General features: G+C 44.0%; 1 protein-coding gene across 4 annotated transcripts in view; it reads left to right on the forward strand.

Annotated features, from left to right (window-relative positions):
• LOC129433216 (uncharacterized) overlaps window positions 1-15,550 on the forward strand; it is a 31,542-nt gene that overhangs the window by 7,796 nt on the left and 8,196 nt on the right. For 3 of the 4 annotated variants that reach the window (XM_073857114.1, XM_073857115.1, XM_073857117.1), the window contains exons 2-8: window positions 3,171-3,383; window positions 4,019-8,296; window positions 8,435-8,536; window positions 9,337-9,443; window positions 9,661-9,719; window positions 9,810-9,955; window positions 10,552-10,686. In XM_073857114.1, coding sequence (XP_073713215.1) covers window positions 3,171-3,383; window positions 4,019-8,296; window positions 8,435-8,536; window positions 9,337-9,443; window positions 9,661-9,719; window positions 9,810-9,955; window positions 10,552-10,686 — 5,040 coding nt within the window. The remainder of the gene's footprint in view (window positions 1-3,170; window positions 3,384-4,018; window positions 8,297-8,434; window positions 8,537-9,336; window positions 9,444-9,660; window positions 9,720-9,809; window positions 9,956-10,551; window positions 10,687-15,550) is intronic. The other variant, XM_073857116.1, reaches the window with a different exon arrangement.

Raw genomic sequence — 15,550 nt, forward strand, 5'->3', positions numbered from 1 at the left:
CTTTAAAAAAAAGATTATTTGTCTGAACTATTTGCGTTCACTTTAAGACATAACTGACTGTTTACATGAGAAAAATTGCCACAACTCTGATATTTCGAGAAAATTTTGCATGTATGTGTCTTGTCAAGCGTGTAGAGATTTTGTGATTGCGTGCTTTTGAAACGTGCATCTCTGTGCTGTTTAAAATGGCTTGAATGTTAACATTTGCAAGGTTTAGAAACACATGCCAATGATAACTTTCTATAAAGTTATTTATTCCTGAATGATGCGTATTTGAACGATTGTTATTAAAAAGATTATTATCATTTATGCGTGATTTCCTCTGCTTTTCACAAAAAATATTTTGTGTCTCTTCTGACTGGGTGGGCCAGCCATCAATCTGAGTGGGCCAGTGCCACCCTGGGGTGCGTTTCCCGAACAACGACGTAACTCACTGCTGAACCACCATAGTATGATGCATAGTTGGATAAACTAACTACCTTGTCAAGACTGTTTCCCAAAAACATAGTAATTTTGTCACACATGAACCATGTTGGTGTAACAACATAGGTGATGATGTCATGTGGGAGGTGGAGTACTAATTAATCTGTTCAAATCGATTTAATGTCAGATTATTGCTGTAAATAACACATATTGCACCGGATGACTGATTTTGTTATCGTGATTTAGTTAGTTGCTGTTGTTTTTTAAGATATTTAATTCATGCGCAAGTACCCTTTTATGTCACTCCTTCCAGGGATTTCCCAGGGTCTTAAAGCTCGTAGGACTGTGCACATGCGGAGTTTTTCAAATGCAGCGCTTTAATTCTATTTACAAACTTTAAGACGTAAAATATTTTTTATATATATTTAGAATGATGGATATAGAATGTACTACATGTTTTTTGCTTATTTTGTTTAAAAGCATGATCAACGTAAGTCTACATATTATAATATCAAGGAACTATTATTATAGTTCTAACAACAGGTGAAGAGCTGTCGTTCAAACCAAACAAGTTTGCGATGCAGCTTGGGAATGTTTGTTTGAACTATGGTTTCGGGAAACACCAAATCGTTGAACTTTGTCAGTAACGACGAAACTTACGACAGTAGTTGGTTAACTATGCTTTTGGGAAATGCACCCCAGTCCCTTCTGTAGTCTCGCCACTGCTTCTGTCTGAGAATTTTGTCAGTGTTTTGGACCATAGCAGGTAATATTTATACTTAAATATTTTTTATTTCATAAAGAAATAGTTCACCCAAATATTACATTTTTCTTAATTATAATTTACTCATCCTAGATGTACAGTATATTTGGGATATTCAAATAAATAAAATAAATTGTTTATCGTCTGTCTGCTGAATTTGATTTAACAACTCATCAATCTCTAAACAAGCTTAAAAAATGTCCACAAACATTTCAGTGCAACGACATATTAATCCACTGTTATTTGGATTGCTTTAATTATATTAAATAGAATTTCTAATTTAATCATCCAAATATTGGATACCCAAATATCCAGATATTATTCAAAATAATATCAGTTGAGAGAAGTGATGAACCATTTAAAGTATTTAATTTTTTTAGGTTATGCAACCCCCCCCCCCCCACACACACACACACAAATCTGAATCTTTCCGGTCCTGACCATTTAAATTTAATTAAACTGACAATTCCAGTAAGCCGAGGTCTGACCTGACCTCTGGTCAGCAGTGAAGTCTGAATTTGCACTTTGACCTAAACATTCTCAGTCTGACATAGTTTACCGTGTTAGCGCTGTGAGCTGAAACTGAACCTGATGTAACCCACTCATCTTGTCTACGTCTGGAAAGGATTAGCAAGTAGTAAGCTAATCACCCTGAGTGTCCCTGCAACCCCACATGAGTGTTTGTTCTCAATCGCACATGCTGCATTCACTAAAACCAATGATGTTTGTGCAAAAAAAACACATATCTGGAAGTGACGGATATATAAGAAGCTCTGAATTAGACCGTTTTAGTTCTAGTGTGTGTTTTGCTTAACAAACCTTGCAGAAAATGTCACATAGTGCCTCCTATATAGTAGTTCCTATATAAGGAAGCATTAATGGGTAAACAGTTCAACAGTGAACTCACAGGAATTTGTAAACTGCTTAAGTATAAATTTAAACAATGTAAATAATACAAAATCGATTATTAGAAAAGGCTATAATTAAGCCTACCCCTAAACCCAACCTCACTTGAACAAAAACATATAGTACAAAAAGTATAATTCGATTTATCGACCTCTTAAAATGCATTGCATTTTTTGCTGCCTAAATAAAGAAACATGTTAGATATCAGCAGAGCAAATAGTAATGTTTAAAATAGATTAAATCATGTTTATTTAACAAAGGCGAGAGAAGCCAGTCATGTAATCCAAGTGCGAGAAAAGGTACATAGCTGTCCCTCACATCTTGTCTCGTGGCAATTGTGCAGCATCCCTCTGTCACACCATCTTCTTGCTCTCGGCTAGTAACTATCCCAGTCAAGGAGGGGGGTACTCTGGGTTCGGGACAAATTCCAAGCTCAGAGCTCCCGTACAGCACGCCACATACTCATACTCATTCTTTATATCTGATTATGTGTTAGTGCAAACACGTTAATTTACTTTTTTACAAGATTAAACAACACTTGAATAAATTTGACAGGGTTGCATAGTAAACGGAATCAGCTGGGGTAATCTGAGTCCTATGTGCGATTTATGTGTGATAAATGGTAATAAACAAATAACTGGGCAATTATGCAAACAACCAAGCAGTGTTCAATTTCTACACATAATTTTTCTTTTTGTGTGTCAGTGTTTTATGAGTAAAATCAAAAGCAAACAACATCAAAAACTGTGCCTGACAGCTGTGTGTGTGTATATTTTGGATTGAATTTTTTGTTGTAGTCTTTCATTTGCGTGAGCTTTGGTTGCTGCTAGGCAATAACACTTTCAGGCCACTGCAGGTGCCATATCCATATCACTGTTTGTGCTTGGAAAATAATGAAATTACTTCTGGGATATGATGCGTGCTTTAAAGAGTTTTTGTGTTAGATAATACAGCACCATTAGTTGCTAAATCCCTTACATGATTGTAGGAAACTAACAATTACACTGAAGATTAAGATGTTTGTTCCAGGATTGTTTGAATTTGCAGTGCCTGACACATTTTGTCTGTGTTTTTACAGCTGCAATAGCCCTAAATATAACTCCCATCACAGCCACATCAGATTCACCTGTCCTATCCACAAATTCAACTACCACACTTCCTCAAATATCAACATTGGGAATCAATACAAACACGACTATTAGCACAGACTCGCCAAACACCAGTAGTTCTACAACAACAACAACAACAAGAACAACAACAAGAACAACAAACAATGTAATCCCTACTGACGGTAAGACAACTTTAACTTCCTCCAGTAAACCATTTGCAAGGTCAATCGCACTCAAGTAACAAAGATGGCCCCTCATCTACCACAAATATGTAGTCCCTTTCTGTTAGCCAGTGCTAGCATTTTAGCCTTTACCGTGTTCAAACATCACCACACCTTCTTCACACTCCCAACACATCTAACCACACAAATATATATAGCAGACCTACTAGAGTTTATCAAACTTGAAGGATGAAGATACATTGGTTTTTTGAAGGACATTCAGTCATCCAATGTTAGTCTAAGCATTTTAGTCTGTGGTCAGACAGTCATTCAAACTTTGCATGTGCTTTGAAAATAGTATGCCAAAATACATCTGCATTGCTTAGCTTCTCCTTTTGCTTGTTTTATAACCAAATTATTTCTTAGTTAAAATGTTGTTATTTATACTGGTTTCACTGCCACCTGTTTAATGAAGTGAGGCTGGGTGTGCAATCATCCTAAAAATGCACATTTTCTATTTCTGATGATGGTTTTTTGTGGCCAACAACACTAAAGTTAGCACCAACAAACACAACTGTACTCAAAACAACACATGGTGCTAATGTAACATCTTTACCTTTTCCCTACTCAAATTGGCTCATCCACTGCTTCTCTAGGAAATGCTACAATCTCTTCAGTGACTAGAGTGAATACTACAACTACTGCAACCAGCTCCACAAGTACACTTGTATCTACATCAGGGAATACTACAAACCATCCTACAATTTCAACAGGAGCTAACACAAGTCCTGTGACTACTGCAGCCATCCATACAAGTCCACACAATTCTTCAACTCAACCAGCCACAAATCCTACTGTTACCACATCAAGCAATGCCTCAACTACTTCTTTACCTGCATCAGTCAACAGCACAATACCATCCCCAAATCCAGGAGTCAGTGTCACTCCATCTCCCTTTAGCACAACAGGCAATGCCACATATTTACCAATTACATCAACTGTCACTACTGCTCACCTATCTACACAAGTCAATGACACGATTACAACACTAACTACATCAGGACACACAACACCAAAAAACAATGCCACAACCCCACCTATAACTAGCCTAGGCAATAGTACCTCTCCACCCTTAACCACACATGTTTCACCTCTAACTACACATGGGAATTCCACAGTTTCACCTGTAACCACACCAGGCAACACAATGTCAACTGTGCCTACACCAGTCAATGCCACAACTCCACCTCATCCTACGCAAGGTAATATCACAAGCGCACATCTAACTACACCACACAGTGCCACAGATCATCTCACTGGAAATGTCACTGATCCACGGCTTACAACATTTTCAACACTAACTACACTAAACAATGCTACGGTTTCACCCTTGACTGCTGTTGGGAGTAGTACCACACATGGCAATGCTACACCCACTCCATCACTGACTACACTAAGCAATTCTACAGTTCCACCCACGATAACACCAGGCAATACCACATCTCCCACACCACTAACTACCCCAGGTAAAACAACATATCCTTCTGTTACACCACCAGGAATTACGACAATGTCTCAAAAGACAACACTTAACAATGTAACGATATTACCCATTACTAATGCTACAACACTACCCATAAGTACACCAGGCAACACTACAGCTTTCCACTTTACCACACCAGTAAACTCTACCATCCCACCACTTATTACAACAATTAATTCATCCACACCATCCATAACTACACCAAGTAACACTACAACACCATCCATTACAATACCAGCAAATGCAACCACACCACCCATAACTACACTGGGTAAAAATACAACACCATCCATCTCAACACCAGGAAATACAACCACACTACCCATAACTACACCAGGGAACACTACAGCACCATCCTTCACAACACCAGGAAATACAACCACACTACCCATAATTACACCAGGAAATACAACCACACTACCCATATTTACACCAGGGAGCACTACAGCACCATCCATCTCAACACTAGGAAACACAACCACACTGCCCATAACTACACCAGGGAACACTACAGCACCATCCATCACAACACCAGCAAATGCAACCACACCACCTATAATCACATTGGGTAACAATACAACACCATTCCTCACAACACCAACAAACACAACCACACTACCCATAACTACACTGGGTAACACTACAGCACCATCCATCTCAACACCAGGAAACACAACCACACTACCCATAACTACACCAGGGAACACTACAGCACCATCCATCACAACACCAGCAAATGCAACCACACCACTCGTAACCACACCAGCTAACACTACAGCACCATCCATCTCAACACCAGGAAACACAACCACACTACCCATAACTACACCAGGGAACACTACAGCACCATCCATCACAACACCAGCAAATGCAACCACACCACCTATAATTACACCAGGGAACAGTACAGCACCATCCATCTCAACACCAGGAAACACAACCACACTGCCCATAACTACACCAGGGAACACTACAGCACCATCCATCACAACACCAGCAAATGCAACCACACCACCAATAACTACACTAGGGAACACTACAGCACCATCCATCTCAACACCAGGAAATACAACCACACTACCCATAACTACACCAGGGAACACTACAGCACCATCCATCTCAACACCAGCAAATGCAACCACACCACCCATAACTACACTGGGTAACAATACAACACCATCCATCACAACACCAGGAAATACAACCACACTACCCATAATTACACCAGGGAACACTACAGCACCATCCATCACAACACCAGGAAACACAACCACACTACCCATAACTACATCAGGGAACACTACAGCACCATCCATCTCAACACCAGGAAACACAACCACACTACCCATAACTACACCAGGGAACACTACAGCACCATCCATCTCAACACCAGGAAACACAACCACACTACCCATAACTACACCAGGGAACACTACAGCACCATCCTTCACAACACCAGCAAATGCAACCACACCACCCATAACTACACTGGGTAACAATACAACACCATCCATCACAACACCAGGAAATACAACCACACTACCCATAACTACACCAGGGAACACTACAGCACCATCCTTCACAACACCAGCAAATGCAACCACACCACCCATAACTACACTGGGTAACAATACAACACCATCCATCACAACACCAGGAAATACAACCACACTACCCATAATTACACCAGGGAACACTACATCACCATCCATCACAACACCAGGAAACACAACCACACTACCCATAACTACATCAGGGAACACTACAGCACCATCCATCTCAACACCAGGAAACACAACCACACTACCCATAACTACATCAGGGAACACTACAGCACCATCCATCTCAACACCAGGAAACACAACCACACTACCCATAACTACACCAGGGAACACTACAGCACCATCCTTCACAACACCAGCAAATGCAACCACACCACCCATAACTACACTGGGTAACAATACAACACCATCCATCACAACACCAGGAAATACAACCACACTACCCATAATTACATCAGGGAACACTACAGCACCATCCATCTCAACACCAGGAAACACAACCACACTACCCATAACTACACCAGGGAACACTACAGCACCATCCTTCACAACACCAGCAAATGCAACCACACCACCCATAACTACACTGGGTAACAATACAACACCATCCATCACAACACCAGGAAATACAACCACACTACCCATAATTACACCAGGGAACACTACAGCACCATCCATCTCAACACCAGGAAACACAACCACACTACCCATAACTACATCAGGGAACACTACAGCACCATCCATCACAACACCAGGAAACACAACCACACTACCCATAACTACATCAGGGAACACTACAGCACCATCCATCTCAACACCAGGAAACACAACCACACTACCCATAACTACACCAGGGAACACTACAGCACCATCCTTCACAACACCAGCAAATGCAACCACACCACCCATAACTACACTGGGTAACAATACAACACCATCCATCACAACACCAGGAAACACAACCACACTACCCATAACTACACCAGGGAACACTACAGCACCATCCATCTCAACACCAGGAAACACAACCACACTACCCATAACTACATCAGGGAACACTACAGCACCATCCATCACAACACCAGCCAATGCAACCACACCACCTATAATCACATTGGGTAACAATACAACACCATCCATCACAACACCAGCAAATGCAACCACACCACTCGTAACCACACCAGCTAACACTACAGCACCATCCATCTCAACACCAGGAAACACAACCACATTACCCATAACTACATCAGGGAACACTACAGCACCATCCATCACAACACCAGCAAATGCAACCACACCCATAACTACATCAGGAAACACTACAGCACCATCCTTCACAACACCAGCAAATGCAACCACACCCATAACTACATCAGGAAACACTACAGCACCATCCATTACAACACCAGCAAATGCAACCACACCACCTATAATCACATTGGGTAACAATACAACACCATCCATCACAACACCAGCAAATGCAACCACACCACTCGTAACCACACCAGCTAACACTACAGCACCATCCTTCACAACACCAGGAAATGCTACCACACCCATAACTACATCAGGTAACACTACAGCACCATCCATCACTACACCAGCAAATGCAACCACACCACCCATAACTACCCCAGGCAACAATACAACACCAGAAAATGCAACCACACCCATAACTACACCAGGAAACACTACAGCACCACCCAACACCACATCAGGAAATAATACTACACAAGGGAATTCTACAAAATCACCTCTAACCACAGGCAACTCTACTATTGGACCTGTCATGCCTACTACTAACCCAACTAACCCCTCAACCCCACAAGGTGTGTTTAAAATAATCCATTATGTGTTTGTGTCTGTGTATGTCCTGCAGTGTTGTACTCATGACAAACTTTATTATCTTCTTTCATTCATAATACTGAGTGATATTACATTGTTTTTTATTTCTTTATTTCATTTAGCAAGTTGTCCTGCAGTGCCATGCCCAGCACTCAGTGTCTGTGTAAATTTAACATGTCAGTGTCTGGCAGGAACTTTGCTTGAAAACGGTGTCTGTGTGGAAAGTAAGTTTTAAAGACTACACATGGCAGTCATATTTTCTCCTTATCACATAGACCCACATATGAGACATGAAAAACTTTTTTTTTGTTTTTGGCCGTTCGTTTACATGACGTTTTGTGGGCTTAACTTTAAATAATGGATTTCACGGTGGGTTGCACGTTTTTGAAAATGACACCATTATTGTCGCCATGTAAATGGCAATAAGGTTAATTTATGAAATTGTTGAACATGCCAATGCATAAGTGTTCAGACATCGTGTGTCATCCCCAACTACTGGCCTGTCATGCATAACACAGGAGTTTTAGTCGTTTTCATGGATCGGTGTGAATGTAGATAGTTGTAACAATGTTGTTATCGATATCCAGGACATACAATGGAAAACCTTTTATATTTGGTCCATCATTGTCTTGTAAATGTACCCTGCCATTCCAACTCTCATCATTGTTTTCTTCTGGGGAACACAAAAGACATCAAACCTTATTGATTTTGAGCAAACATCATGACGCAAAAACCTCATATACATGTACACATGAACATGTATACATAAGCTAAACAGTGATGTTTTAAATAAGAAGAGTAAATAAGAATAATGCATAACTTTATTATCATTTCAGACAATCACATTGCATAGGACATCTTGGAATACAGATTACTTTTACATTTTATTTTTTATTTTTCAGTGAACTGTTTCTTTAAGAGCAATACTTCAATATGAGTCTATAGTGAGGACGTTTTGTACTTTAACATGACCTTCTTTTAACATCAAACTCTTTCTTCCTTTTCAAAACCTGTTTATTCCTAGAAAAATTTTTCTCTAGTGTGCTGCATTTGAAACGCGATTTTAAGGACGCTATGAATAATCATCAGTCACCTGAATTCAAGAAAATTGCTAATGAGATAATTGAAGCGGTAGGTTACAGATTGCATTACATTATTGGTCTATTCACTTTAACTAGTATGTAAAAGATATAAAGAAAATATGCCGGTAAAATGTGAATGTGGGCTTGGCTTTCATTGCAGGAACTAAGTAAATACATTTACTTCCAAAAACAAATCCATATCCGGGATCAATATCGTTCACTTTCTATTAGTTTGTATTATCATGCTCTGTCCTCCTCTCGTCTAGGTAAATAATGCAATGCGTAGCCAACCAAACTACATTAGGACTGAAGTTCTTAAGTTAAGGTAAGTAGCTCTTTCCAACAGTTCTTAAGCACAGCTTTCTCAATGTGTATCATAGTTACCAGTATCTAATCTCTATGTAAATGTTTCCAGGGCTGGCAGTATAGTGGCTTCAGTAAACAGTTTTTTTGAGATGAATTCTCCAGTCAACCAGACGTTATTTGATGTGACTATGAATAAAGCCATAGATCAATGCAGTGCGGCAGCCTGTGGGATTCTTGCTAATGCTAATTATACTAGTGAGTATCTTATACACAGGACTTTTTTAATTCTCAGTACATAGTGAATATCTTGCAAACATGAAATAACAGAATAGTAGATGTTAGGTAAAGATATTTTGAATGTGTATGTTTATGTATATTGTTTTGTTACTTCTGAACACCATTTTGCTAAAAGCATAATAATGTCCATATCCTTTTTTTTAATTATTAAAAAATAATTATCTTTTTTTTAACATTTTACACAACAATGCTAGTGGGAAAATGTAATGGATGAAATGTTGTATTGTTATTGTGATAAGCTTGAAATGAAACAATTGTCTCACTATACCACTAAGCTCCATCTCAGAACAAAACAGTTTAGATGAACTGCTTCTGGAAAGTTAGCAAGTTCTGAAGTGTGACATCTTATACAACTTTAGCAAGTATTTATCAATAGCATTTTGCAGTTTTATTTACTGTTATGTATGTACTACTTTTAAGGCCTCAATAATAATAAGATTACATGAAATATTTTTACTTTTAAAAAACGTCACATGTGACTTGTCACACCACAGGACCAATTAAAACAAAAATTGACTAAAGTACAGTAAGATATACATTTTCCCTTCTCCTAGGTACCAGTGCATGTGAACAGCTACCTTATCCTTGTGATGTCAACACTACAGAATGTAATGTTAATGATGGTCTTGCCAGCTGTAACTGCAAATCTGCCTATGTACGCAGTCCTTACCAGACCAAGAGCTGCATAGGTGAGTGTGTGCAGTAAAGTATCACAGAGGATGTGACCGACGAATTGGGAACTGCTTTGCGGGTGACCTATCTACTTCAAGAAACTATGAAAACGCCAATGAACTTGGCATGCAGGTATTTGCATAATGCCGGCGCCGCCCCGCCAGGTGCGTATATAAGCCGCAGGTGCACAATACCAAATCAGCTTTATTGCTTCGAAGGCAGCAGACATCTGCTTACGAGAAGCTAAACTGATCTTCGTAGATCTTGTGCTTTTAAGAGAAAAAAAAGATCTCAGCTTGCTGAAGTTGGTTGGACCAAGGCACCTCAGCGAAGGCTCGCAGTGTTTTTTTTACACCCTTTTCTCTTTCTCTCTCTATCTCTTATTTTAGGATTTGAGTTCGAGTGAGTGCGTTGCCTCTCCCTGTGTGCTTCACCAGCTTGCACAAAAGAGTGATTTCTCTAAAAGTGCAGCACGTTTGAGCTTTGTGTCTTTTTAAAGACAGCCACTCATTCGTGTCACGGTTGGGTGCGTCTTTTTAAAGATGGCATTCCGCCCGTGTTCCGTTTCTGGATGCGGTGTGTTCATGGCCCCCCGAGATGGCCACGAGCGTTGTCTTTCGTGTCTGGGGCTCTGAGGCAGCGTTCATGCTCCATCTGTAAAGGCATGTCTATGGCGGATCTACGCCCCCCGCCTTCCAAGCTTGGTGCTGCTAAGTAAGGATGATCTCTGTATAACGGTGCTGGGTCGGTCCGCTGGTTCGTCCAGTGGCTCCCAGCACCCTGATCCGTTGCCAGCGAAGGGGTCCCGATGGAGACGAGCGGCCCGTGTTCTACGGTGTCCTCGTGCTCTGTCGAGCCTCCACCAGAGACGATGCCCTTCGTAGCATCGAAGGAGGGGCTGTCACTCTCGGACGTCGATCCAGACCCACTCCCGCATTCGGGCAGGGTTGTGGGACCTGCGTTCGATCCCAAGGTGGCAGCCATGCTTGCTCGGTGGTCGGCGGCGGTCGGCTTGGAGTGGACTGAACCTCCACCACCCGAACCGTCCTGCGGCGGCCGCCCCCGTTCCTCCCCGGGGCTCTTCTAGGAAGCGAGGAACCGGTCGTCAGCAGCCCGCCCCACACGCTCAGCCCGCCTCAAAGGGTGGAAAAAGGAAATCGAAGCGGCCCTGAGACGGGCGACCTAGAGATGGAGGGGATTGCTCTTCGGGAGATGGTGAAGTCACCACTCCCCCCACCGGAGGAGGGCCGGTTGGGGAATCCTTGGTTTCATTTTTCTGTTCCGCCCACAGAAAGAGCGAATTCCACTTTCATCTCTAGGTCTTCAGATGAGCTCCGGAGGCACGAGCGGGCTCATAACCCCCCCTCGTTCTCCAACTCGTCAGAGGAGCACGAGAGTGACGCACGGGCTCATAACCCTTTCGCGCTCTCCGACTTCTCTGAGGGACGTAGAAGACACTTACGGGCTCATAACCCATCGTCTTCTTCCTCCTCCTTCGCCAGAGGGTGCATCGAGTGGCTTGAGGTGTCTTCAGCAGAGCCTGTCCTACTCACCAACCCAGCAGCGGACTCAGGTGAGTGTTACCACACACAACACTGCTGTCGGTGCGGCTGGAACGCACACACCGGCGATCACCTTTGTTGCGCCCGCCGCGGGTACACCGATCGTGCCTTTAGTCCCTCTCCCACGGTGTCTGGGGGCGTGGGAACAGCTTCCCAGCCCGTCGCGTTGGCTTTTACGCACGATTCGTCTCGGCTATGCGATCCAGTTTGCCCGGCGTCCCCCCAAATTCTCCGGCGTTCGTTTCACTGCGGTGAGAGCTGCCGATGCGCATGTCCTCCGTGCGGAGATTGCTGTCCTATTGGCGAAGGACGCGATCGAGCCGGTCCCTCCAGCCGAGATGAGGTCGGGGGTTTTACAGCCCTTACTTTATTGTACCCAAGAAAAGCGGCAGCTTGCGACCAATCCTGGACCTGCGTTCGCTGAACCGTGCACTTCACAGAATGCCGTTCAAGATGCTGACGCCCAAGCGCATATTTCCATGCATTCGTCCAAACGATTGGTTCGCATCTATCGACCTGAAGGACGCGTATTTCCACGTATCGATTCTCCCCCGGCACAGGCCGTTTCTCCGCTTTGCGTTCGAGGGGCGAGCATACCAGTACAAAGTCCTCCCATTCGGGCTCTCTCTTTCTCCCCGTGTATTCACCAAAGTAGTGGAGGGGGCTTTAAAACCCCTGAGAGAGAAAGGTGTGCGCATTATCGCGTATCTAGACGATACGCCTGAATACATTCAAGAGCGCGGTCCCGCTGAAACAATTTCAGAGCGTGGCTGCGCGGCATTCACCGGGTTATCATTACACCTGCGTGTCGTCGCACTTTCACTCCGTGGTCAGGCGTGCATTTCTCCGAGCCGGTGTGCCTCTGAGACAGGTCTCCAGGCATGCAATAGTATGTACAGATGCTTCGGACACGGGGCGGGGGGCCACGTACGATGGGCTTGCGGCTTCAGGGGTATGGACGGCACCCCAGCTGCATTGGCACATAAATTGCCAAGAAATGTGGGCTGTATATCTTGCGATCGTCCGTTTCAGCAACGAGTTACGGGGCAAAGACATATTAGTTCGCACAGACAATACTGCGACCATTGCGTACATCAATTGCCAAGGCGGTTTACGCTCATGTCACCTGTCGCATCTCGCCGTCACCTCCTCACTTGGAGTCAGAAGAACTTGAGGTCTCTTCGTGCCATTTACATTCCGGGCACGCTCAATATAGAGGCGGATGTGCTCTCTCGGGCTGCGCGTCCCGGCGAATGGCGACTCCACCCCATAGCGGTTCAGCAGATTTGGAGACGTTTCGGCAAAGCGCAGATAGATCTGTTTGCTTCCCCAGAGACGGCCCATTGTCACCTGTTTTACTCACTAGCCGACGACTCGCTCGGCGTGGATGCATTGGCACACAGCTGGCCGCGAAACATGCGCAAATACGCGTTCCCTCCGGTGAGCCTCATTGCGCAAACCCTATGCAAAATCCGGGAGGACGAGAAGAGCGTGCTGTTGGTGGCACCATATTGGACAACCAGGAGTTGGTTTCCAGAACTCTCTCTCCTCGCGACAGCCCCTCCTTGGAAGATTCCCCTGAGGAAGGACCTTCTTTCTCAACAAGAGGGCATATTATGGCACCCGCGCCCCGACCTTTGGAACCTCCATGTGTGGTCTCTGGACGGGGCACGGAGGATTTAAATGATTTACCGCAAGAGGTATCTACACTATTGCTGCAGCACGAGCGCCGTCTACGAGACAGGCTTATGCGCTTAAATGGAACCTGTTTGTCGACTGGTGTTCTTCCCAACGTGAGAACCCCAGAGAATGCCCGATTAGTGTTGTGCTGTTGTATCTCCAGCAGCGTTTGGAGAATAGGTTGTCACCATCCACTATTAAGGTCGATATCGCTGCGATATCAGCTCACCATTCACCCGTAAACGGTAGGACAGTGGGTCAGCACGACCTGGTCATTAGATTTCTCAGAGGCGCTCGAAGGCTGAATCCTTCGCGTCCTCCCCCTATTCCTCCGTGGGACCTGTCCTTGGTGCTGAAATCACTCCAGGAAGCCCCATTTGAGCCTCTGCATAGTGTGAGTGTTAAATTTCTTACTATGAAGACTTTAACTCTCCTTGCTTTGCCTTCTGTTAAGAGGATAGGGGATATTCATGCATTTTCGGTCCATGATTCGTGCCTTCAATTCGGGCCAGCTGCATCCGGCGTAACACTGAGACCCCGGCCCGGCTTCGTACCCAAAGTTCCCACCACTCCTTTCAGGGATCAGGTGGTGAACCTGCAAGCGCTGCCTTTGGAGGAGGCAGACCCAGCCATGGCTTTGTTGTGCCCTGTTCGTCCACTACATGTGTATATAGACAGGACGCAAAGCTTTAGGACCTCAGACCAGCTCTTTGTTTGTTACGGTGGTCAGCAGAAAGGGAAAGCTGTCACCAAGCAGAGGATGTCCCATTGGATTGTGGATACTATAGCCCTTGCATATCAAAAGCAAGACGTGCCTTGTCCATTTAATTTACGTGCTCACTCTATACGCAGTGTGGCATCATCTTGGGCACTGGCTCGCGGTTCCTCGCTAATGGATATTTATAGAGCTGCAGGCTGGGCGACACCTAATACGTTCACAAGATTCTATAGTGTTCATGTCGAGCTGGTATCCACTCGGGTTCTTTCTGTTAATTAGTTAAGAACACAGAGGGTCGGCTCGTGGGTCGACTTGGAGCCTCTATTTTGGTGATGCACATTTGCACCATTATGGAAGGCCGTTGAGGCAAAAACTTCACAAAAACTGTTTTTGGCTCTCCTCCACCACCCTGATAGCTGATGTTGTGGAGCATCCGCTGTCAGCCTATCACTGATGTATTCTTGTAAACCTGCGTAGGCTAGGCATCCACATTTGTCCCCTACGTGGGGTTCATTTGTGAGTATAGTCCGTGGGGTTCTAATCCTCCACGTTTTTCCTTAGCAGAGCCTGCTCTGCATCTGTCTGCATACCATGTGTTGTTCAGAGACTTCTATATGGGCAACCCGTCGGTTGTTTCATATTTTTATGTCACCCATTCAACCTTCTTAGGGGATGGCTTCCGCAGTGTTCCTAGCTCCGCTCAGTTTAGGTCGCTTCCCCAGTTCGCTGGTTCACTATCGTGGGTTAGGGAACAGGTAGTGACCGGCCTTCTGCATTTCGCCTTAGGTTCCGCCCCTTATGTGGAGGGCGGAGGGCTTTTGCAGGCACTGGAAGGGTTCAGCTGCAGTGGCGTTTTGGTAGGGATTCCCAATTCGTCGGTCATGATGTGACCTCGTAGTGACCGACTGAAAGGGAACGTCT

This window comes from Misgurnus anguillicaudatus, chromosome 19 (assembly GCF_027580225.2).
Source record: "Misgurnus anguillicaudatus chromosome 19, ASM2758022v2, whole genome shotgun sequence".
Taxonomy (NCBI): domain Eukaryota; kingdom Metazoa; phylum Chordata; class Actinopteri; order Cypriniformes; family Cobitidae; genus Misgurnus; species Misgurnus anguillicaudatus.